This window comes from Canis lupus, chromosome 19 (genome assembly GCF_048164855.1).
Source record: "Canis lupus baileyi chromosome 19, mCanLup2.hap1, whole genome shotgun sequence".
In the NCBI taxonomy this organism is placed as follows: Eukaryota; Metazoa; Chordata; class Mammalia; order Carnivora; family Canidae; genus Canis; species Canis lupus.
In genome coordinates, this window is record NC_132856.1 from 55392777 (window position 1) to 55413575 (window position 20799).

General features: G+C 56.0%; 3 protein-coding genes and 1 long non-coding RNA gene across 24 annotated transcripts in view; 2 read left to right on the plus strand and 2 right to left on the minus strand.

Moving 5' to 3' along the window:
* On the plus strand, nucleotides 1-6938 carry SLC25A41 (solute carrier family 25 member 41). 9 transcript variants are annotated; one of them, XM_072787595.1, is made up of 8 exons: nucleotides 69-137; nucleotides 672-736; nucleotides 1417-1572; nucleotides 2071-2223; nucleotides 2417-2524; nucleotides 5297-5464; nucleotides 5547-5694; nucleotides 6492-6938. In XM_072787595.1, exons 3-8 carry the CDS (start codon nucleotides 1441-1443, stop codon nucleotides 6662-6664), a joined length of 882 nt encoding a protein of 293 aa, XP_072643696.1. In that variant the 5' UTR covers nucleotides 69-137; nucleotides 672-736; nucleotides 1417-1440; the 3' UTR covers nucleotides 6665-6938. The 9 variants fall into 9 exon arrangements, with proteins under 9 accessions (XP_072643697.1, XP_072643696.1, XP_072643695.1 ...); XM_072787594.1 differs by lacking the exon at nucleotides 69-137 and adding an exon at nucleotides 144-420; XM_072787596.1 differs by lacking the exon at nucleotides 672-736 and having other exon boundaries at nucleotides 1-137.
* Nucleotides 4303-8406, minus strand: LOC140610989 (uncharacterized). Its single transcript, XR_012012386.1, has 3 exons — nucleotides 7929-8406; nucleotides 7508-7774; nucleotides 4303-6912 (listed from the first exon to the last, which is right to left on the minus strand). It is a non-coding gene; the product is annotated as an uncharacterized lncRNA (long non-coding RNA).
* Nucleotides 8324-20108, plus strand: KHSRP (KH-type splicing regulatory protein). 3 transcript variants are annotated; one of them, XM_072787575.1, is made up of 20 exons: nucleotides 8324-8689; nucleotides 10241-10337; nucleotides 10970-11008; nucleotides 11343-11382; nucleotides 12392-12441; nucleotides 12684-12755; nucleotides 13483-13540; nucleotides 13854-14028; nucleotides 14224-14322; nucleotides 14661-14759; nucleotides 14890-14992; nucleotides 15668-15768; nucleotides 15897-16041; nucleotides 16122-16282; nucleotides 16373-16482; nucleotides 16882-16970; nucleotides 17077-17274; nucleotides 17572-17649; nucleotides 17734-17894; nucleotides 18985-20108. In XM_072787575.1, the coding sequence occupies exons 1-20, from the start codon at nucleotides 8432-8434 to the stop codon at nucleotides 18991-18993; spliced, it is 2142 nt and encodes a 713-aa protein (XP_072643676.1). In that variant the 5' UTR covers nucleotides 8324-8431; the 3' UTR covers nucleotides 18994-20108. The 3 variants fall into 3 exon arrangements, with proteins under 3 accessions (XP_072643676.1, XP_072643675.1, XP_072643677.1); XM_072787576.1 differs by having other exon boundaries at nucleotides 8327-8447; nucleotides 8589-8689; nucleotides 17734-20108; XM_072787574.1 differs by having other exon boundaries at nucleotides 8325-8689; nucleotides 17734-20108.
* LOC140610983 (adenylate kinase isoenzyme 1-like) overlaps nucleotides 19195-20799 on the minus strand; it is a 14672-nt gene continuing 13067 nt past the window's right edge. For all 11 annotated transcript variants that reach the window (XM_072787610.1, XM_072787601.1, XM_072787602.1 and 8 more), the window contains one exon: nucleotides 19195-19280. The gene's annotated coding sequence lies outside the window, so the exon portion shown is untranslated. The remainder of the gene's footprint in view (nucleotides 19281-20799) is intronic.

The following is a 20799-nucleotide window of genomic DNA, read 5'->3' on the forward strand; positions in this document are numbered from 1 at the left end:
TTAAGCCAGGATGTGATGACAGAGCGTGGGCATGAGAGCAAGAAAAGAATCGTGGATGGCATCAACATTTTGGAACCAAACCGCATGGGAGGATGGAAGTGCTCTCAACGCTCACTGCAACCTATTGACCCTTCGTGGTAAGAGCTTATCGCCGCTTCCAATTTACACGTGGGGGAAACCGAAGCTCAGAGAGGTAAAGTGAGTACCCCCAGGTCACACAGCAAGAGTTGCCCTAGATGGGATTCAAACCCAGGCTGCCTCCAAACCCAGGCCTCTCTCACTTCGGGGACCCACTGTGTCTCTCCTTCCCAGAGCTCCAGAACCTTCCCATTCTCCTTCACTTCTATCTCCTGTTGCCATGATAACGAAACACAGCGCATTAGTTTCCTCCGGCTGCTGTAACAAACGACCACGAACGTGGTGGGTTAAAACAACACAAATGTATTATTCCAGCGGTCAGAAGCCTGACACGAATCCCCCTAGGCTAAAATCAAGCTCCTTCTGGAGGCTCCAGGGAAGAATCTGCCTCCTGGCCTTTTGCAGCTTTGAGGGTCGGCCTGCACCCCATGGCTGGCCGTTCCCTCCTCATCTGCAAAGCCAGCAATGGTCAGTCGAGTCTTTCTCAAGTTGATCCTTTTAACCATGTTCTGCTCCCTTCCTCACTGTTTAAGGACCTACGAGGTTAGACCAGGCCCACAATTAGTCCAGAATAATTTCTCCATCTCCCCATCGGCTGGTGAGTGACCTTAATTCCTTCGGCAAATTTGCTTTTCCCTTTGCCACTTGACATAAGCGAGTTCACGGGTTTAGAGGAATTTGGATATGGACAGGCTTACTCTGTGCACCATATCCAGTGAGGTCACAAGGGTCTCTGTGACCTCATCATGGCCTGGTTCCCAAATTTACAAGGTGACCCCTCCCACATGGTTGCTGGATGGGCAAACCTGTCGCCAGGGATTTGAACCTAGGTGTCCTAACCCTCCGGCTGCCATGGGAGCCCAGCCTGAGGAAGCTCAGAAGCCTTGCTCCAGTGTCCAGACCCTGTTTAAGAGGGTCAAGGCCTTACTCACCGAAGCCCCACCTCCGACCCCGCCCCTGGCCCCCTCCCGGAACGTGGGCTGTACACACGTGTATGGGTATGTGTTTGGGCACGTGCGTGAAAACGACCTGGAGCATCTGCCATCACAGCAGGTGAGTTTGAGAACTGCAGGTCTTCGGCACCTGCAGCCTGACTGCCGGGGTAGAAGGCCGCGCTGCCTGCCTCTGCCTGCCCCACTCCCCTCCAAGCGGACCCGGAATTCCATCTGGAAGCAGTGGGGACCAGGGTGGGCCTTCACACTAGGAGGGGCTTCTGGGGTTGCAGGGAAGGAGCTGCAGCCCGGCTCAGTATGGGTGGGAGCTGGGTCTGCCCTGCAGGTGCTGGACACAGGAGAGCAGCTGATGGTCCCCGTGGACGTCCTTGAAGTGGACAACGAGGGGGCCTTGTGGAAGTTTCTGCTCTCAGGGGCCATGGCTGGGGCGGTGTCCCGCACTGGGACGGCCCCTCTAGACCGAGCCAAGGTGTATATGCAGGTGCGCGGGGACCAAGGCCCTGGAGCCTTTGGGGTGGGGCTGGCCGGATGGAGGTGGAGCTGATTGGGGGACAGGATAGGGGTGAGGATGCAATTGGAAACAGGTTTGAGGGTGGGGCTGGGGCATGGGTTGGAGTCAGGAGGAGGCCGAATGGAGGTAAATGTGGGAGTTGAAGCTGGGGCTGGCGCTGGAGCCAATGAGGATGGAGCATGAACTTGAGTTGCTGGAGCTGAGAGAACAGTACCAGGGACAGGGTGGGGTCAGGGATAAGGGAACTGAGGATGGGGTCTTTGGGTGGCTTTGAAGGCGAACTAGAACAGCCAAGGAGAGGAAGATGAGGGAGGAGGCAGGATGTGGGTCTGCATTGGGTTACAGCACTAGCTGGGGAGGAATGGGGTTGGGTGGCTGGGGACAGGATGGGGTTGGACTCGGGGCTGGGTTGGAGGTGGGGATCGGGTGGGAGGCTCCTCACAGGGCCGGTGGCCTCCCTACCCCCAGGTCTACTCCTCCAAGACGAACTTCATGAACCTGCTGGGAGGGCTCCGAAGCATGGTCCAGGAGGGGGGCTTCCACTCCCTGTGGCGGGGCAACGGCATCAACGTCCTCAAGATTGCCCCCGAGTACGCCATCAAGTTCTCCGTCTTTGAACAGGTTGGGGAGAGGGGGGGGGCGCAATGAAGTGTGTGTGTGTGGGGGAAGGCCCGCTTTGCCCAGCCCTGCCCTTTAACCCCAAACCCTCTCCTACACCCCTGCTTGCAAGCCCAGATCCTTACCCAAGACTCAGGGTGGGTTTCAGCGAGGGAGGGGGTTAGCGGCTCTCTCCTGCTCCTCTCTCCTGCCACAGTGTAAGAATTACTTCTGCGGAGTGCATGGGTCCCCACCCTTCCAGGAACGTCTCCTAGCTGGCTCCCTAGCCGTGGCCACCTCCCAGACGCTCATCAACCCCATGGAGGTAAGAGAACCTCTGCCCTCCCTCCCCCCAAGGATGAAACAAGGTGAAAGTTAGCTACCACCTGCTACTACTTCCCCCTCCTTCCTGTCTTCTTCCCTCCTCCCCCTCGTCTTCCCCTTCATGTGAGGTGTGTGGCAAACTCGTATATTCCAGATGGCTCCCCAGTCAGCTCAACCATCCTTTCCCCGTCAAGGATCCAGAAGACCCTGTGTAATTTGTAATTTACTAAACTCCCATGTACAGTTGGGCTTTCTCTCTTTGCTCTGGTGTGTCTGTCCATGCACGAATGTCTCTTTTTCTTTGTTTTTTTTTTTGGGGGGGAGGGGGGAGGGAGGGAGGTAACAGATTTTATTGTGCACAGCAGTTTTAGATTTACAGAAACATGGAGCAGGAGGTACAGAGTTCCCATACACCTCTTCCCACATATACAAAGTCTCTGCTATTAAGGTCTTGCATGGGGTGGTCCATTTGTTGCAACAGATGAGCCAATATATATATCAATACATTATTATTAAAGCCCAGAGTTGCCCTCAGGGGCACTCTTTGGGTTGTACAATCTGCGGTTTGTACAGACGTGCATGGACAGGTGTCTGCCATCTGGGGGTCAGACAGGGTAGTTTCACTGCCTTAAAAATCCTGTGCTCCACCTCTTCACCCCTTCTCGCTTCCCCCCTGAATCCCTGGCCACCCCTGATCCTTTTACTGCCTACAGTCTTATCTTTTTTTTTTTAAGATAGATTTATTTACTTATGATAGAGAGAGAGAGAGAGAGAGAGAGAGAGAGAGAGAGATGGGGGGCAGAGACACAGGAGGAGGGAGAAGCAGGCTTCATGCTGGGAGCCTGACGTGGGACTCAATCCCGGGTCTCCAGGATCGCGCCCTGGGCCAAAGGCAGGCGCTAAACTGCCGAGCCATCCAGGGATCCCCCCAGTTTTATCTTTTAAAAATTTTTTTGATTTATAGTGGTCTCTATACCCAACGTGGGGCTGGAACTCATGACCTCCAGATCAAGAGTCGCACGCTCTTTGGACTCAGTCAGCGGGTGCCACTGTAGTTTTACTGTCTTTAATTTTTGAGGTTTGATCTTGGGCTTTCTCATCTCCCTCTTCCCCCCATCTTCTTTATTGGCTTTCCAGGTTATCCCCCTGGTGGTTTCCCATATAAACTTGAAAAGCAACTTTTCTCAGAAAACAAGGTCACCTATTGGTTTTGTTTGTTTAACTGGGATGGTATTCAACTTATAAATAAGCTTAGAGGGATCCCTGGGTGGCGCAGCGGTTTAGCGCCTGCCTTTGGCCCAGGGCGCGGTCCTGGAGACCCGGGATCGAGTCCCACGTCGGGCTCCCGGTGCATGGAGCCTGCTCCTCCCTCTGCCTGTGTCTCTGCCTCTCTCTCTGTGTGACGATCATAAATAAATAAAAATTAAAAAAAAAATAAGCTTAGAGAGTCCTGCTATTTTTTCTTTTTTTTAGATTTTATTTATTTATTCATGAGAGACAGAGAGGCAGAGACAGAGACAGAAGAAGCAGGCTCCATGCAGGGAGCCTGACGCGGGACTTGGTCCCGGGTCTCCAGGATCACGCCCTGGGCTGAAGGCGGCGCTAAGCCGCTGAGCCACCCGGGCTGCCCAGAACATTTCCATTTGTTCAAGTCTCCCCTTTTGTACTTCAATGTTTGTTTAAAGTTTTTCTCATATAACGCTTGCTCTTGACCAGTTAAATTTCTTCCTAAGTATATCTGTGTTCTACTGCTGCGTAACAAATTGCCAGAGACTCGGCAGCTTTTAAAATGATAGATTTATTATCTCATTTGTGGGTCACGTCTGGGCACTGGCTGGTCGGGCCCTCTGGTCAGGATTTCATCAGGCCGAAATCAAGGTGTTGGCTGGGCTACAGTGAGCCCACCTGAGGCCTGTGTTGTTCCTTGGTTGTTCACAGGATTCAGTTTCTTGTGAAACATCCTACAACGGATGGAGATCCTCAGCACCAAGAAGGCTATCCACTGTCCCTACCACGTGGTCTTCTCCCCAACGGTCTGCTTGTTTAAGAGCAAATGAAAAATGTCCTGGACATTCCCAATCGCTCTGATTTCTCTGGTCTCTGGCAAGAGACTCTTTTAAAGGGCTCACCTGATTTGGTCAGGCCCACCAGGGATGAGTGGTCTTGCTTCACTTAAAATCAGCTGCTTCAAGACCTCCATTACATCTGTAAAATCTCTTCACCTTCATGTCATGTAACTCAATGAGGGGAGTGACACCCAATCACATTCACTCATTCATTCATTCACAGCACACTCTCAAGGTCGGGCAGGCATTATATGGAGCATATATATCAGATGTGGTAATCTTAGGGACCACCTTAGAATTTTGCCTACTGCACTTGGTGTTTGGTCTTTTGGGCAACTGTAGAGTTGCCAATATTTTGATTTTGGAGCATTTCATACAAATCACGTTGTCTGGCTTCTCTTGGAAGATTGGCAAATCTGGCCACCTGGGGTCTGCACTCCCACGGCATTGTGTCTGGCTGCTGTTAGGTATAAGCTGTGACTCCAGTCAGTCCATGTCATTTCCCTTATCCTCTTGGCCTCTGCTGCTGAACCCTGGGTTGGGAGCACAGAGAGGCCAAGGGATCGGACGGCTCTGGGTTTGAAACTCAGCTCTGTGTACTCTCTTGAGCTTCAGTTTCCTCAGTGGTAGGTTGGAGACGATGGTTGCTGCTGAAGGTCGATGAGAGCATTGGATCAGATGAGCCACTCCCTCCTCATCCTCCACAGGTGCTGAAGACGCGGCTGACCCTTCGCCGGACGGGCCAGTACAAGGGGCTGCTGGACTGTGCAAGGCAGATCCTGGAGCGGGAGGGCACCCGCGCCCTATACCGCGGCTACCTGCCCAACATGCTTGGCATCATCCCCTATGCCTGCACTGACCTGGCCGTCTATGAGGTGTGGAGCCCATGGAGGGGTACCAGGAGTGCCGTGAACACAGGCCCACAGTGCACTTCCTCCTGACCCCCTTCTCTTGCAGATGCTCAGGTGCTTCTGGTTGAAATCAGGGAGGGACATGGAGGATCCCAGTGGCCTGGTCAGTCTGTCATCTGTGACGCTGTCCACGACCTGTGGCCAGATGGCCAGTTACCCACTGACCCTGGTGCGCACCAGGATGCAGGCCCAAGGTCAGGCTAGCCCCACTGGCCATCGTGTGTGCCCCTCTCCCTCAGCCCTGACTCTGAACTTTCTCATCCCCCAAAACTCACTCCCAAATGTTCCACATCTGATCCTGGATGCTTCTGCTGCCCTCTAGACCCACTAAGAATCACCCCTAAATCTGATACCAGACCCCAAATGAACCCTACAAACCACTGAAACGAACATCTCCTAACTGACCCCCATAAGCATCCCCAAATAGGACTTAGGCCCCCACACTGACCTCAGTGGGGATATAGATTCCCCAAATGTTCTCCCAGCTTCTCCAAATCAGACCCAGCCCATAATTGACTCCAAAAGTCAAAATTCCTAAAATTCCTAAAATTCCTAAATCTGACCCTTAGACGTCTTAACATCATAACCACTTCCCCCACTACCCTGGGTACTCCCCAAATGGACTCTCACCCCCTACACCAATCCACAAACATCCAAACAAGTCCTTGGTCCACTACCCTAATCTTGAAAATATCCCCAACTCCCCCCTCCCCCTTAGCACACTCCTCAAATCTCTAGCAGATCTTAGAAGTTCCCTCTCCATTATAAGCTTGTTTTCTAAGATGTTCCGAAAAACAAATCCTAAAAACTCCTGCCTGAATTGATCTCACTCTCCCCAAAGTGACCAATATCCTCTACAAGTCTCCAAACACCCTCCCAAATGACCCCCCAGACCTTAGCCCCGGGCTTCACCCAACCCCCAATATTCCAGCGCCCCTGGAGGCCCGATCATCCTCTGGCAGAAGCCCTGAGCTTGCCCCTGTTCCCACAGACACTGTGGAGGGTTCGAACCCCACCATGTGTGGAGTCTTCCGGGGGATCTTGGCCCAGCAAGGTTGGCCGGGGCTGTACCGAGGCATGACTCCCACCTTACTGAAGGTGTTACCAGCAGGTGGCATCAGCTACGTGGTGTACGAAGCCATGAAGAAAACCCTGGGCGTATAGGCCGTGGCTAGTCGACACACCCTGGGCAGAAATGGACAGGAGGATCCAGGGTCCCCTGGCCCAAAGAGCCCACCAGGCTTAGACCCGGGGGGCAGTTTTTGTCAGGAGAAGCAGTCTGGAGGCCTGGGTCAGAAGATCCCTGGGGATCCTTCCTGAGGGTGCAGCCAGAGACTAGTGTGGACTCCAGTTTGGCTCGCTGTGGCTCGTCACATCCAGCTTCAGGGTGAAATGGTGGATGTGGAGAGAACCTGAAATAAAGAGACAGTTTCTGCTGGATGTGTCTGGGATACCTGCGTCCAAGTGGGGAGCCCAGTAAATGGACTCTCTGGGTCTAGGAAGGCACCAGGAATCCCTGGTTTCAGGAGGTGAGTTGGGGACCTGGAACACCCAGGGCCTAAGACCCAGCAGGGCGCCTCGGATACCTGGGTCCCAAGAATGGAAGCGGGGTACCTGGGAATCCCTGGGGCCCGGAAAGGGGGACCCTTGAGCCCCTCGGACCTGAATAGGAATTGTAAACCCATAAGACGCCTGGGTTCAGGAGAGAAACTGAGGGCCGAGGATCGGAGCTTGAGGCTCTGATCCCCCCCACCCCCATCCCCGGCCTTATGGGAAACGGGTGTGGGGTGTGGAATTAGGGTCCTAGGCGAGAACCGATGGCCCTAGACCCTTGCATTCTGGAGAGGAACTGGTCCCGTGAGTCCTGGAAGGGAAGTGGCGGCTCTAGAATCCTGGGTGAAGAGCGCGGGTGCAGGGGATCCGTGGGCCCCCCCCTGCTCCTGGGCCACCCCGCCCCCGGGAGCATCCGACCTCCAAGGCCTCGAGCAGGCCATGTGTTCGGCCTACCCAGCCAGGCTCCTGGGGCGCTAACCCAGACGTCAGGCCCGAATTCCGGGCAGCCGGTCGGCGCTGCCCACGTCGACTGCCACTCACTCCCACGACGGCTAATCCCCTCTCGTCGTCCGGCGGCCGGCTCCGCCCCAATGCAGCTCCGCTTCCACAGGCTCCCACCAAAACGGGGCCCCTAGACTTCCTCCACCGCCATTTGTCCGGCGCGCTGTCCGTCACCTTGCGCCCGCCCCCGCCGCCCGGCCATTGGCCTAGAGATCAAGGCTGGAAAAGGATTCTGGTTAACAGGGGAAGCAATCCCGTCCAAACCTGAGCGCGTCACCCAGGGCTCGTCAGGGATTGGGCTAAGCCGACCGCCAATCTTCCCAAGAACCGCCCCCCGCGCGGACTCATTGGCTCGCGTGCACGATTATCTCACCTGGCGCCCGCCCAGCCTGTTCAAAGGAGCCTTTCGCCAGGCCCCTCCTTCCTGTGCACTTGACTCCCTGGAGCCGTCAATCCGGTCCTGAAGTCGCCCCGTAGTTCTGGAACCCCCGCTCCATTGGGCCTCCTGCCCTCTCGGGTCGCCTCGATTTGCCCGCCCGGCACCGGCAGCGCGCAGCCCACTGCCTCCGAGAGCTGTCGGTCACGCGGCGCCTCCCGCCCACAGCCTCTCGCGGCCCTCCGATTGGCTGCTCGTGTCCGGAGCCCGCGATTGGTGTTCCTGGAGAGGCGGCCGCCTCCCATTGGCCTGGCTGCGCCGTCCGTCACGCCGGCGGCGGGAGGGGGCGTCCCTCTCCCCCCTCGTCGTCTTCCCAGCCGCTGGGTTCCCAGAGTGCTCCGCGGCGGTGTGGAGCGAGGCCTTGTTCCCGCGTTGAGCCGCCGCCGCCGCCGCCTCCTCCTCAGCTTCAGCCTCCGCGCCAGGCCCGGCCCCGCCGCGCCATGTCGGACTACAGCACGGGAGGACCCCCGCCCGGGCCGCCGCCGCCCGCCGGCGGCGGCGGGGGAGCCGGGGGAGCCGGGGGCGCCGGGGGAGGCCCTCCGCCGGGCCCGCCGGGCGCGGGGGACCGGGGCGGCGGCGGCCCCGGCGGCGGCGGCCCGGGCGGGGGGTCGGCCGGGGGTCCCTCCCAGCCGCCCGGCGGGGGAGGCCCGGGGATCCGCAAGGACGCCTTCGCCGACGCCGTGCAGCGGGCCCGCCAGGTGAGGAGGCCGCGGGCCTGAGGGGCGCGCGCGGGCGGGGGAGGGGGCGGGGTCACGCGAGCGCGCGGGGTCGCGGGGGGGGCCGAGGCCGCGGCGGGGTCACGTGGGGGCGGTAGGCGGGGGCTCGGGCCTTCCAGGGTGTCCCCGGTGGGCCCCCGGCGGGTGACCCCCTGCAGGGGAAGGGGCGTGCGAGGGGGCCCCGGAGGGCTGGGACTCACTTTGGGGGGCCCCCACTCAGGACGCCCGGGGGCACGCTTTCCTCTCCTGGGAGCGGAGTGCCCAGCTTCCCGGAGGGGAGGGTCTTGCTTGGCGCTCGCCTCCCCACCGGGGCAGAGAGCTGTTTGCCTCCGGCCCAGCCGCGTCTTCGCCCGTTCCCCGGGAAGAAAGGACTTGGGGATGAAACAGCCCTTCCTCTGGAGCCTGGGAAGGGGGCCCCTTGCCACCAGAGTGGCCGAGCGCTTGGGCGAAACGGGGAGGCTGGGCACCGGGTCTGGGTCCTTTCTGATGCTTCCGGTGGCTTGGAAGCGTGGTCTGTCTGTCTGGGAAGGAGGGGAGGGTCCCACTACTGTGTTTTGAGGCGTGATGGTAACATGGAGGTGTCACATGCTGCTGTGACTGACCTCCCCAGCTCCATCTGCGGCCTCCGCACGCCCTGGAGGGGAGGAGGCCTGGAGAACCGGAGAACTTTGCTGTCCTCCCGGGCAGCGGACCGGCCGGGAGCCGACTGAGTGCGTTCCCGTCGGAGGCTTTCCCGGGGTTGTTCCAGTGCCTCCGGGGCAGAGTGGGAGGTCCCGTTAGGTGAACGCCCTATTCCCCGCCCAGTGTGGTCTAGGCTTTCTCACCTAGGGCGCGGGATCAGCCTCTGCTGTGCACTTGGTCTTGTTGCCCACCAAACTGCCTTGAGGGAGAAGCGGTCGTCACTAGGCGAGCTGATGCTCTTTGTTGGGCTGGGGAAAAGCCTCATCCTGAGAGCTTTGGCCCAAAGTGTTTAAAAAAAAAAAAAAGAAAAGAAAAGAAAAAAGAAAATTAAGAGAGGTGGGAAGATAGATCCTTAACTTCTGGTTTGCGTTTCTTTGGAAAAAACAAAGTGTGATAGTTTCACACATGGATTCTGGTCTTAAATTTTGTTACATTGGGATTATTTGAAGTCGTTCCTCACGTGTCTGGCGTGTAATGTGTGTTTTCAGAAAGGGTCTTTGGATTTGGTGGAATGAAGATTTTAAATGCCTTTAAGCAGACGTTTCTCTAAAAGTCATTCAACGAACGCAAAGATTTTGAGGGGGAGGGAGATAAAGGAAAGTTGTGGTCTCCACCATCCCAGGAGAGCTGGGCCACAGTCACACTTCTGCTTCCCTCATGGAGGCAACCTGAGGGTCCTCCCGAGAGCAGAGCAGTTGCAGACGACGAGGGCACGAATCCCATCTAGAAAGGGAATTTTGAAATTCCTGGATGACTCTTGAATGTTGAGGCCCTCGGGTAGGTTCTGAGAAGTTCGTCTGAGCACCCGTTCGTTGTGGTGGTAACCTTCTGTGCTTACGATTTTGTTTCTAGATCGCAGCCAAAATTGGAGGCGACGCTGCTACCACAGTGAACAACAGCACTCCTGATTTTGGTTTTGGGGGCCAGAAGAGGCAGTTAGAAGATGGAGGTAACTACCTACCTGCTGGGAGGAAGGCCGGGGGTAGAGCGAGGTGCCTTTGTCTGAACGTGATGCAGAGTCGGGGGAAGCCCACTGCCATTTGGTCTTTTAAAACCTCAGCAGCCCCAGCTTTGTTCATTCTTCTTGTTCGGGCTGCCATCCTGGGGTATCAGGTGGCTGAGAGGAGCAGATTGATTGTGACCGGGTCCAAGTTGTAAGTTGTCAAGATTGTTCCTCCCCTTCTGGTTGGCTTGGGAAATGCTCATGGTTTTATCCAAGCCCCACATTAGTGCAGCTTGGCTGGCCCTAGGGCGTGCAGCGCTACCCACAGTAGCCAAAATGATCAGCGTGGGGGATCAGCCAAAACCGGACTTTCCCCCCGTCCCTCCCTGCCCCTGGACTTGAGTGCTGCCATCATTGTTCCTGTTATAAAGGACTTTTTTTTTTTACTCTAAGTGCTGATGGTAGGACTGGTGGAAGTCTGGCCTCCTTCCTGGTTGGTCCCTGCTACTCTCCTGTCTTGGCTTTGGTGTGGGGGGTGGGGGAGGGAGGCTGTTTGCCAGGCCATGTGGCACCAGCATCAGATTTGAGGCAGCTGTGGGTGGGTGGGTGTAGCATCTGACATCCTCTCTCTTTCACAGACCAACCGGAGAGCAAGAAACTGGCTTCCCAGGGAGACTGTAAGTCCATTGGATGATGCAGGCAGAGGGCAGCTTCAGGGTCTTAAAAGGTTTTTAGGATTTGGGAGCTAGAAACTCTGAGGAGGTGGCACCTGTCCATGGAGGCTCTAGGTGCTTATCATCTGGGGTCTGTGAGCTTTAGGGGTCTCAGAGCCCCTGGAGATTGAGGCAGAGATGGTTGGTGCGTGTGCTGATGTGAGATGTGCTCAGGAAGGCTCAGCCTGTAGTAAGTGCTAGCCACTCCTCGTGCGGGCAGGAGTACTTGGGGGCCAGTAGTGTTCAGGGGCCCAAAGAGGAGCCAGGCCAATCATTGCTTTGAATTTTCTCTCTGCAGCCATCAGTTCTCAACTTGGACCCATCCATCCTCCCCCCAGGTAAGCTGTGATTTGGAGAGCGCATGTTTCCTTGTCTGTCAGCTATCGCTGGCCTTTCTTACTGACTTAGGAGAGCTGTGTCTGTGGCTGCTTCCTTGGCCCCAGAGAAGCCCAGGAAGTATAGGGGCAGTCTTTGTGCCCTGTTGCTGCCTGTGCTGTGGTGGGACACTTAGCAGGAGGGCTGAGGACCAGCTATGGGTTTCTCCTCTGCCTTCTGCAAATGCTTGTTCCCCAAGAGCTGGTGGGGCCTGTGGTTTTTTCCTATTTGCGCACCACCCCCACCCCCTCCACCCCCCCACCCCCAGTGACTTCAGTGAATCTGATGTAGAATCTTTCCTGAAGGACCGTGTTGTTTCTTTTTTTTTTTTTTTTTTTTTTAATTTTTATTTATTCATGATAGGCACACAGTGAGAGAGAGAGAGGCAGAGACACAGGCAGAGGGAGAAGCAGGCTCCATGCACCGGGAGCCTGACATGGGATTTGATCCCGGATCTCCAGGATCGCGCCCTGGGCCAAAGGCAGGCGCCAAACCGCTGCGCCACCCAGGGATCCCTCTTTTTCTGTGTATATGAAATTTGAAATTGATTTGTTAGGGAGAGGATAGGGAAAAGATACCAACCCTTTTATTTTATCTTATTTTTTCTTAAGAGACCTGAAACGACGGTCAGAATTCTGTCTAAGCATCCAAGCCTTTGCTCTTGCCCTGAGTCAGTGGGGCAGCACTAGTTTGGGGGCACAGTGACCCCAACCAAGTGTCCTGTGGCCTAAATGGGGAAATGGGCCTTGAGAGGTTGAGTGGCTTGCCTTGGGGAGAGGAAGCTGTGTGCTCTTGTCAGACTTTGCTTAGTCCTGTGGGGTCTTGGTCCAGATGTGGTGGGAAGTAGGAGCAGAGGCCAGTAGCACCAAAGACCCCACAGGTGAGGAGCGGTGGCTTCAAGGGGTCTTTTCTAGAGACCCTTCTGTCTCTTTCTTCTCACCTGAGACTGGCTTTTACTGTTTTTTCTTATAGGACTTCAATGACAGAAGAGTATAGGGTCCCAGACGGCATGGTGGGACTAAGTGAGTGTGGGTCACTGTGGGGTGCCCATTTTCCTGCCTCTCAGGGACAGTGTCTTGGGAGCCCCTGCTGGCCCAGAAGCTTTTGGTGTGAGAGGGCCTCCTGTACTTTCCTCTCACCTGTCTTCTTTGGGCTGGGGGCCTGGTGGAGCTCTCAGCAGAGCCAGGAACCCCTGCCTGCCACATAGTCTTTTTAGTGCTGGGGTGCCCTTATCAATCTGCTTTTTCCCTTTTTCTCCATCTAGTCATTGGCAGAGGAGGTGAACAGATTAACAAAATCCAGCAGGATTCAGGCTGCAAAGTCCAGATCTCTCCAGGTATGAGAGCCAGATTTGTGTCAAAATGGTCACAGGGCCGGGCTGGGTTCCTTGCACTTTTTTAAAACAATCACCTGACTGGATAGAAGTGAGATAGATTGGTGTTTATGGAGTGCTTTCTACGTGCCAGGTTCAGGGCAGGATCTTAACTAGTACAGCGTGGTGCCCTGCAGTGTAGCACTTTACAGCTGGGGGGAGGCCAAGGTGGAAGATTGAAGGTTGAGTATCCAAAATTTTGTTCTAGATCTTGCTATAAACTGTTAAGTCCCTATCTGAGGTAAACACCTACTGGGAAACCAGTGGGAATGTGTGAGGCAGGGAGATGCATTCGAAGGAGTGACTTTGAGACCAGGCCCAGGTTTGAATCCAAGTCTGGCTACTCAGCTGCACGTGTCTGTCATCCAGGGGTTTCTGGGGACTTGTTCTAACACAGTGAGGTCTGTAGACCATGGAGAGGATGTGTGTGATCGTCGGTGATGGCAGGAATGGAGTAGGTTTGGGAACTTACCTTCCAGCTCCTCTTTTTCCCCCAAAGTTCCACTTTCTTGACTGACCTTTAGGCTTCCCAGCCTTGGTCTCGCAGCTTCCCAGGTGTTAGTCGTGATTTGTCAGGCTGCTAATGGTGGCAGATATAGCCATTGTTGTGCAAGTTTTCCCGTCTCCGTGGAAAGCCTTTCTCCAGTGTCCACGGACCTGGGGAGGCATCGACCCTCTCTCTCCTCTACAGACAGCGGTGGCCTGCCCGAGCGCAGCGTGTCCTTGACGGGAGCCCCAGAATCTGTCCAGTAAGTCCCTGGTGGAGCCTGTCATTGTGGTGAGGGGAGCCAGCAGAAGCTCTTTCCATCCTTTGGAAAGTTGGGGGCAACTCCCCCATGTCCCTCAACCCTTGCCCTCTCCAGGGGGCTGTACTGATGCTTTGATTGCCCTGACTCCGAAGATCTGGGAAAACCACCTGAATAGCCCCATCCCCAGGGACGGACCCTCTTTCTCGTCATCTGTCACACGCGCATGTTGGAGTCACCTTCTTCCCTCTGAGCTGGATGGGGCTGTCAGACCTGTACTCTTTCAAGTGTTTGAACTCACTCTTCCCCTTCCCAGGAAAGCGAAGATGATGCTGGATGACATTGTCTCTCGGGGTCGTGGGGGCCCCCCAGGACAGTTCCACGACAATGCCAATGGGGGCCAGAATGGCACTGTGCAGGAGATCATGATCCCCGCAGGGAAGGCCGGCCTGGTCATCGGCAAAGGCGGGGAGACAATTAAACAGCTGCAGGTGAGGGGTGGGATGGAGGACAGAAGCTCCTCCTGTCCCCGGAAAGTCTCCTTCGTGCATCTGTGTGTGTGCACACCCCACCGACTGCTTTGCCAGAGCCTCTTACCCTTTGTGATCACGCCTGCCCCCCCACGTGCGCTAGCCCCAGAAAGTTCTTTGAAAGCCCGACACTGACTGTCCGCATTGATTGTAAAGGAGCGAGCTGGAGTGAAGATGATTTTAATTCAGGATGGCTCCCAGAATACGAATGTGGACAAGCCTCTCCGCATCATTGGGGATCCTTACAAAGTGCAGGTGAGAACCCTGGGGGTGACGGGGTATCTAGGGGAAGTGAGCAGCAGACAGGGCTGGACATTTGAGGGAAAGGGGAGAGGTTTTCAAGAGCACTGGCTTGAAGTCTGTGCAGGACTCTCTCATTTTGAGCTCTCCCAGCACTGGACATGGGAAAGAGACCTAAGTTTTGATCTTTCGTTTTTTTATCTGGAAAATGGGGATGCTGGCCATTCCTCCCTCTCGGGACGGCAGGTCAAAATTTTAGCAGGCCCTGGGTGGGCTCAGCGTAGGTCCATGAGGCCTTGGGTCATGGGAGGCTAGGGGAATGGTGTTGGAGGGCGTGCCCTGTGTGTTTGCAGCAAGCCTGTGAGATGGTGATGGACATTCTGCGGGAGCGTGACCAGGGTGGCTTTGGGGACCGGAACGAGTATGGATCCCGGATTGGCGGGGGCATTGATGTGAGTGTGGGCCTCCCACAGTAGTGGAGTGCCATGGGCTGGGCGTGACTCCCGCTCTGGTGGGCAGAGGGCACCAGAGCCACAGGGACAGGACTCGGCTGACCACCCCCCACATCCGTCCCTCCGTCAGGTGCCAGTGCCCAGGCATTCTGTTGGGGTGGTCATTGGCCGGAGCGGAGAGATGATCAAGAAGATCCAGAATGACGCTGGTGTGCGGATACAGTTTAAGCAAGGTCAGGGGCCTGGCCGAAAAGACTAGCTGGGGCGGGGGGGTGGCTGTGTCTACACTTCTGTCCTCAGGATGACTGAGGGTCCACTGCAGATAGCCTGGCACCGTGGTGAGCCCGTTGAGCCTCTTTGTGGTGCCATCGTTACTCCTAGCCAGCAGAATGGGCCTTGTTTCCCTCCTCGAGGGGAAAGCCAAGTGCGAGAGGTGGCGGAGGGCAGACTTCTTAACTTTAAAGGAAAGCTCTTCCTGTCATCAAATCTGTTCTGTTTCCCCCACCAAATGGCCCATCCTGATGGGGCAGCCTGGACTGGATCAAATCACTCTGCCCCAACTCTGGGCTACTGCCAGGCTTCAGTGAGAGTCTCGGAAGTGGTAGGCCCATGGGGAAGGAGGACCTTTCTGAGGTTTATTGTCGTCCTTAGTTTCATAAAATGCATCTGTTCCGGGGGTGCCACCCTGCCCTAGCTGGTCGAGTTTTCTTCTCTGGAAACATGGGCCTCCCCGCAACCCCCCCCCCCCCCCCCCAATACATGGAGTGTGATGAGCGGCACTTTGAGCCGGAGATATTTCTGACACCTGGCTTGGCATGGTGTCTACCTCGCAGAGGCGGTGTTATGGGGGTTTGGTGTTGTGCTTTTCTTTAAAACTCATCTTTCTGTTCTCTGGTTGCTGGCTTCAGATGATGGGACAGGTCCTGAGAAGATAGCTCACATAATGGGGCCCCCAGATCGGTGTGAGCATGCTGCTCGGATCATCAATGATCTCCTCCAGAGCCTCAGGGTAGGTGGCTTCGGGGTATGCTGCGAGCCGCCCGTGAGGATAGAGGGGACTGGCACTTCCCTATTAGAGAAGTCCAGGAGCCAGGCTAGCTTTCTGTGTTCACTCTCCATTTCCTCCCTGTCTTGCAGAGTGGTCCTCCAGGCCCTCCAGGGGGTCCTGGCATGCCCCCGGGGGGTCGGGGACGAGGAAGGGGCCAGGGCAACTGGGGCCCTCCTGGGGGAGAGATGACCTTCTCCATCCCCACCCACAAGTGTGGGCTGGTCATCGGCCGAGGTGAGTAGGCCCTGCGTGCATACTGCTCCTCACCCGCCCACTCCTCCTGCCTTCCCTTCACTGCTTGTGGCTTCCCATAGGTGGTGAGAATGTGAAAGCCATAAACCAGCAGACAGGCGCCTTTGTGGAGATCTCCCGGCAGCTGCCACCCAACGGGGACCCCAACTTCAAATTATTCATCATCCGGGGCTCACCCCAGCAGATTGACCACGCCAAGCAGCTCATTGAGGAAAAGATTGAGGTGGGGTCAGGGAAGGGTTTTAGGAGCCTAGACCCATCTCCTGTCTCCTCCCACTCCTGAACCAAATTTGTCTGCTTCTGCTTCCTCCAGGGTCCCCTCTGCCCGGTTGGACCAGGCCCAGGGGGACCAGGCCCTGCAGGCCCCATGGGGCCATTCAACCCCGGGCCTTTCAATCAGGGGCCACCTGGGGCTCCCCCGCAGTGAGTATTCCTCTCAGCTTCCTGGGATTTGGGACATGGGGATTGCCGTGCTGGCAAGAAGAGCAGCGGGTCCCATTTTCATTCACCACCAATAAGTGCTGATTGCACTGGTCCAAGACGCAATCCAGCCCAGCCTCTTGTTTCATGCATATTTGTAAAAGATGTCACACGTGTTGACTGTAGTCTCCCCACCTGATAAGCAAACTCATGTATGTTGAATTTGGGGGGACTCTCACATCCTTAAGCCAATGGAGTTTGTGTTCTTCTCACTTTTTTCTGGGCAAGGGGCCTGTGGCTGAGTACAAGCAGGGGGCTGGCCTGGGCCCCTTCCTATTAGCCTTCCCTGCCCCTGTGAAGGAGCAGTCCCGGCTCAATTGTCCTCCCTTTCTTGTCCTGCAGTGCGGGGGGCCCCCCTCCTCACCAGTACCCACCCCAGGGCTGGGGCAATACCTATCCCCAGTGGCAACCACCTGCTCCTCATGACCCAAGTAAGTAAGGCTGCCTGGCTGAGGGTCAGGACAGGGCTTGGGTGCCCCTGTGGGGAGGGCAGGGCCGGCTCCCTGTTCTGCCCTTCAGCCCCCTGCCCTCCTACAGATAAAGCTGCAGCCGCTGCAGACCCCAACGCTGCCTGGGCCGCCTACTACTCACACTACTACCAGCAGCCCCCAGGCCCCGTGCCGGGCCCTGCACCAGCCCCTGCGGCACCCCCTGCCCAGGGCGAGCCCCCTCAGCCCCCACCTGCCGGCCAATCAGACTACACGAAGGCTTGGGAAGAGTATTACAAAAAGATCGGTGAGTGTGGGGCACCTGGGTGGCTCAGTCAGTTAAGCGTCTGAAATTTGGGTTGTGATCCCAGGGTCCTGGTATCAAAGCTACACATCGGGGAGCCTGCCGCTCCCCCTACTTGGCGTGTGTGTGTGTGAGCTCTCTTTTTCTTTTTCTATATGTCAAATAAAATCTTTTAAAAAAGAAAAAAGATCCAATGAGTGGGTGCGGGCCAGTGCCGGGGCTCTGGTCTGCCAGAGGCTGCTGAGAGGCAGCCGCCTCCCTGTGCCGTCCTCTGACCTCCTGATGCCTCCCCCCCTTCAGGCCAGCAGCCCCAGCAGCCCGGAGCACCCCCACAGCAAGACTACACGAAGGCCTGGGAGGAGTACTACAAGAAGCAGGGTGAGCCGCTGGGGTCACGCGGTAGGGGCAGGGCTGGGCCCTCGAGCCCCCAGCTGCACTCGCTCACCCTCTGCCTCCCTGCAGCTCAAGTGGCCACCGGAGGGGGTCCGGGAGCACCCCCGGGCTCGCAGCCAGACTACAGTGCCGCCTGGGCCGAGTATTACAGACAGCAGGCCGCTTACTACGGCCAGACTCCAGGTCCCGGCGGCCCGCAGCCTCCTCCCACACAGCAGGGACAGCAGCAGGCAAGTGGAAATTGCCACCCCCCTCCTCCTCCTTTCTCCTTCCAACCCCCGGCCACCGTCCATCCTGCCTTAGTGGGGAGCGCCGGAAATCCCTTCCCCTGCGGGGTGTGTCCTTGATGCCTGCAGCGGGGGCCGTGTGGCCAGAGGTCTCCGGGAGTCCCCGCGAGCTGGGGAAGTGTGCGCTGGGTCCAGAGGTTAAACGAAGAGGCCTCCCCGCGCCGGCCCGCTTGTTCCTGTGTCACGCTGTCGCGATGCTGGGGGAAAGCGCGAAACAAATACAAGGTGGAACTGTTGAACTGGTGGGTAGTCCTGGGGGTGGGGGGCAGGCCGGCAGCACAGACGGTTGGTCGCCATCCTGGCCGCTAACTCGCTCACTCAAAATCTGGCCACTTGGGAAGAAAACGGATGTGTTTTCCCCTCTCTGCATTACTTTTTTGGGTTTTGTTCTTTGCATTCTTTTATTTTTAACCCCACAATCTTTTCCCCGTGTCCGAGTGACTATGTGTTGCAGGCGGCCCCAGCGTGGGTCGGCCCTGGCTCTGGTGGGCCTTGGGGGAGCTCGCCAAGGGGACCCGCCCCAGGGCCCCTCCCGCCCCTCCTGGGCTCCGCCTCCTCCGCTATCGCGCCTGCCTCTGTGTCCCGGTTTTGTCTGTGAAGTGGGCATGACGATCGCCGCCACCTTCCAACCTACCTCACAGGGGTGTTGTGGGGACACCGTGATCTCTGAGATTGTCATGTTGTGATGCGCCGGAGCACCTGCCTTCCTGAAGACAGAGGGCACCCCTCCTCCCTCCCTGACCCTGAGTGCGCTTCTCTCCCTCTCTTCCCGCTCTGCCTCTGTGGCCCTTGCTTCTCTCCTCCTGGTCTTCATGTCACTCTTTCTCCTCCTCCTCCATCAAGGAGCCAGTCTGACTTCAGCCGAGGTCCCCGGAGCATTTGACTAGACAGTTACAAACACATGGTTGCAGCCTGAGCTCGCCACAGGCTCAGGAGAGGGGCTTCCTGGCCCCCTCCTTGCCGCCGTCCCCTGTCTCCCGCCCCCTCCTCCCCTCCCCGTAGTGACCGATTCCTATCTCTTCCCTCTCCGCAGGCTCAATGAATCGAATGAATGTGAACCTCTTCATCTGTGAAAATCTTTTATTTTTTTTTCCATTTTGTTCTGTTTGGGGGCTTTTTTTTTGTTTTTTTTTTTTTCCTCGTTTGTTTGGCGAGAGAGCGATAGCTGCTGTGGGAGGTGCTGGGGAAGCCCTTGCTGAGTGGCTTGGAGGTCACAGCCTGGGCGATCCTGGGCTCTCACTCTCTCGCTCATTCTGTGTGTCTCATGCTTTTTTTCTTTCAAAATTGGGATCCTTCATGTTGAGCCAGCCATAGAAGATAGAATTAAATCTCTGCCAAAAAAGAAAAAAAATTTAAAATATAAAAAACACAAAAAGCAGACAAAACCTATAAAATTATATATATATATATAAAAATCTCTATCCTTTCCTGAAACTGCCTCTTTCAGGGGAAAGCAATTCATTTTCTTCCTACCACCCTTGGCCCTCTTCATGTTTTTAAAATAAACTTTTAAAAAGGAAAAAAAGTCACTCTTGCTATTTCTTTTTTTTTTTTTTTTAGTTAGAGTTGGAACATTCCTTGGACCAGGTGTTGCTATTGCAGGCCCCCCTCCCCCCCAGTCGAGCCCCTCGGCCTCTGCTCCTCCTCTCTCCTCCTCCCCCCTGCCTCGCTCGGCTCCCCTGCAGCCCCTCCTGCCCCCCACTCCCGGGACTGGTCTTGGGTTTCAACTGTTCAAGAGGACAAATTGAGAACAAAACAACAAATTGTATGGCAGTTTTTACTTTTTATCGCTCGTTTTTAACTTCACAAATAAATGATAACAAAACCTCCCCGTGTCTGCTGGGTGCCGTCTCTTTCTCTCTTTCTCTCAGTCTCTCTCTCCTCCTCTTCCCCCCTCCCTCCTCTCTCCTTTCCCCTGCCCCCTGTAGAGTTTTGAAGCAGATGTTTGTTTGTTCTTTATAGATGTTGTAAAAGCCTGATAATGGTGATTGGAAATTACAAGCTTTGTGTTGTGTTTTTTCTTTCCTTCCTTCCTTTTTTTTTTTTTTTTAAGAAAAAGAATTATAAGAAAAAATAGTTTTCTGCAGGCGCATTGTGCTTTCCTAACCCCCCCCCCCCTTTTTTTTTTGGTTAAATAAAGTGCTTTTTGTCTAAAAACTGCGTGCTGGCCGCAGTTGTGTTCGTAGAGGAAACAAGCTGAAGAGGAACAGGGGTTGGCCAATAAGAATGGGGGGTATGGGCCCCCCAAAGACTGTTCTAGTGTTGCCTCGCAGAAAGGGGAATAGCAGGTTGAGCCCAGGGGGAGTAGTCTTAACCCCATCCCATGTTTCTCCTCTGGGAACATGGGGAGCAAGACACCCAGGAGAGTCCCTGGGGACAGGTGTTTCCATGGACGCAGCCTGCCACCACAGCAAACGCTTGGCTCCGTGTGCCTCACGGGAGTCAGACTGCTCTTGGTACGCACCTGGCTGGGGCCTGCTCTGTCCGTGTGCCCCAAGGTGGAAACCAGGCCTGGTAAGAAATGGCACCAGATCCTTGCTTGGTGGGAGGCCACGGCCTCCCAGGGGTGAGGACAGGAGACAGAGTGAACCCAGGGGCTGATCTCGAGGCCTACTGTATGGCCGGAGTGTTCTTTTGGGGTTTATAGTTGAATACTAATGCAGATCAGGTTTCAACTTGAGAATCCTGGGCTCTCAGGTTTGAAGCAGCACCAAGCAGGAGCCCAGAACAGCTCAGAGCCCCCTGCCCCACCAGGCTTTCTCTAGCCTTGTAGGAACCTGCTCCTGTGGGTGGTGGCCCCCACTCAGCCCACCCCTGTGGTGCCATGGCCCAGGAAGGGGCTCGGTTT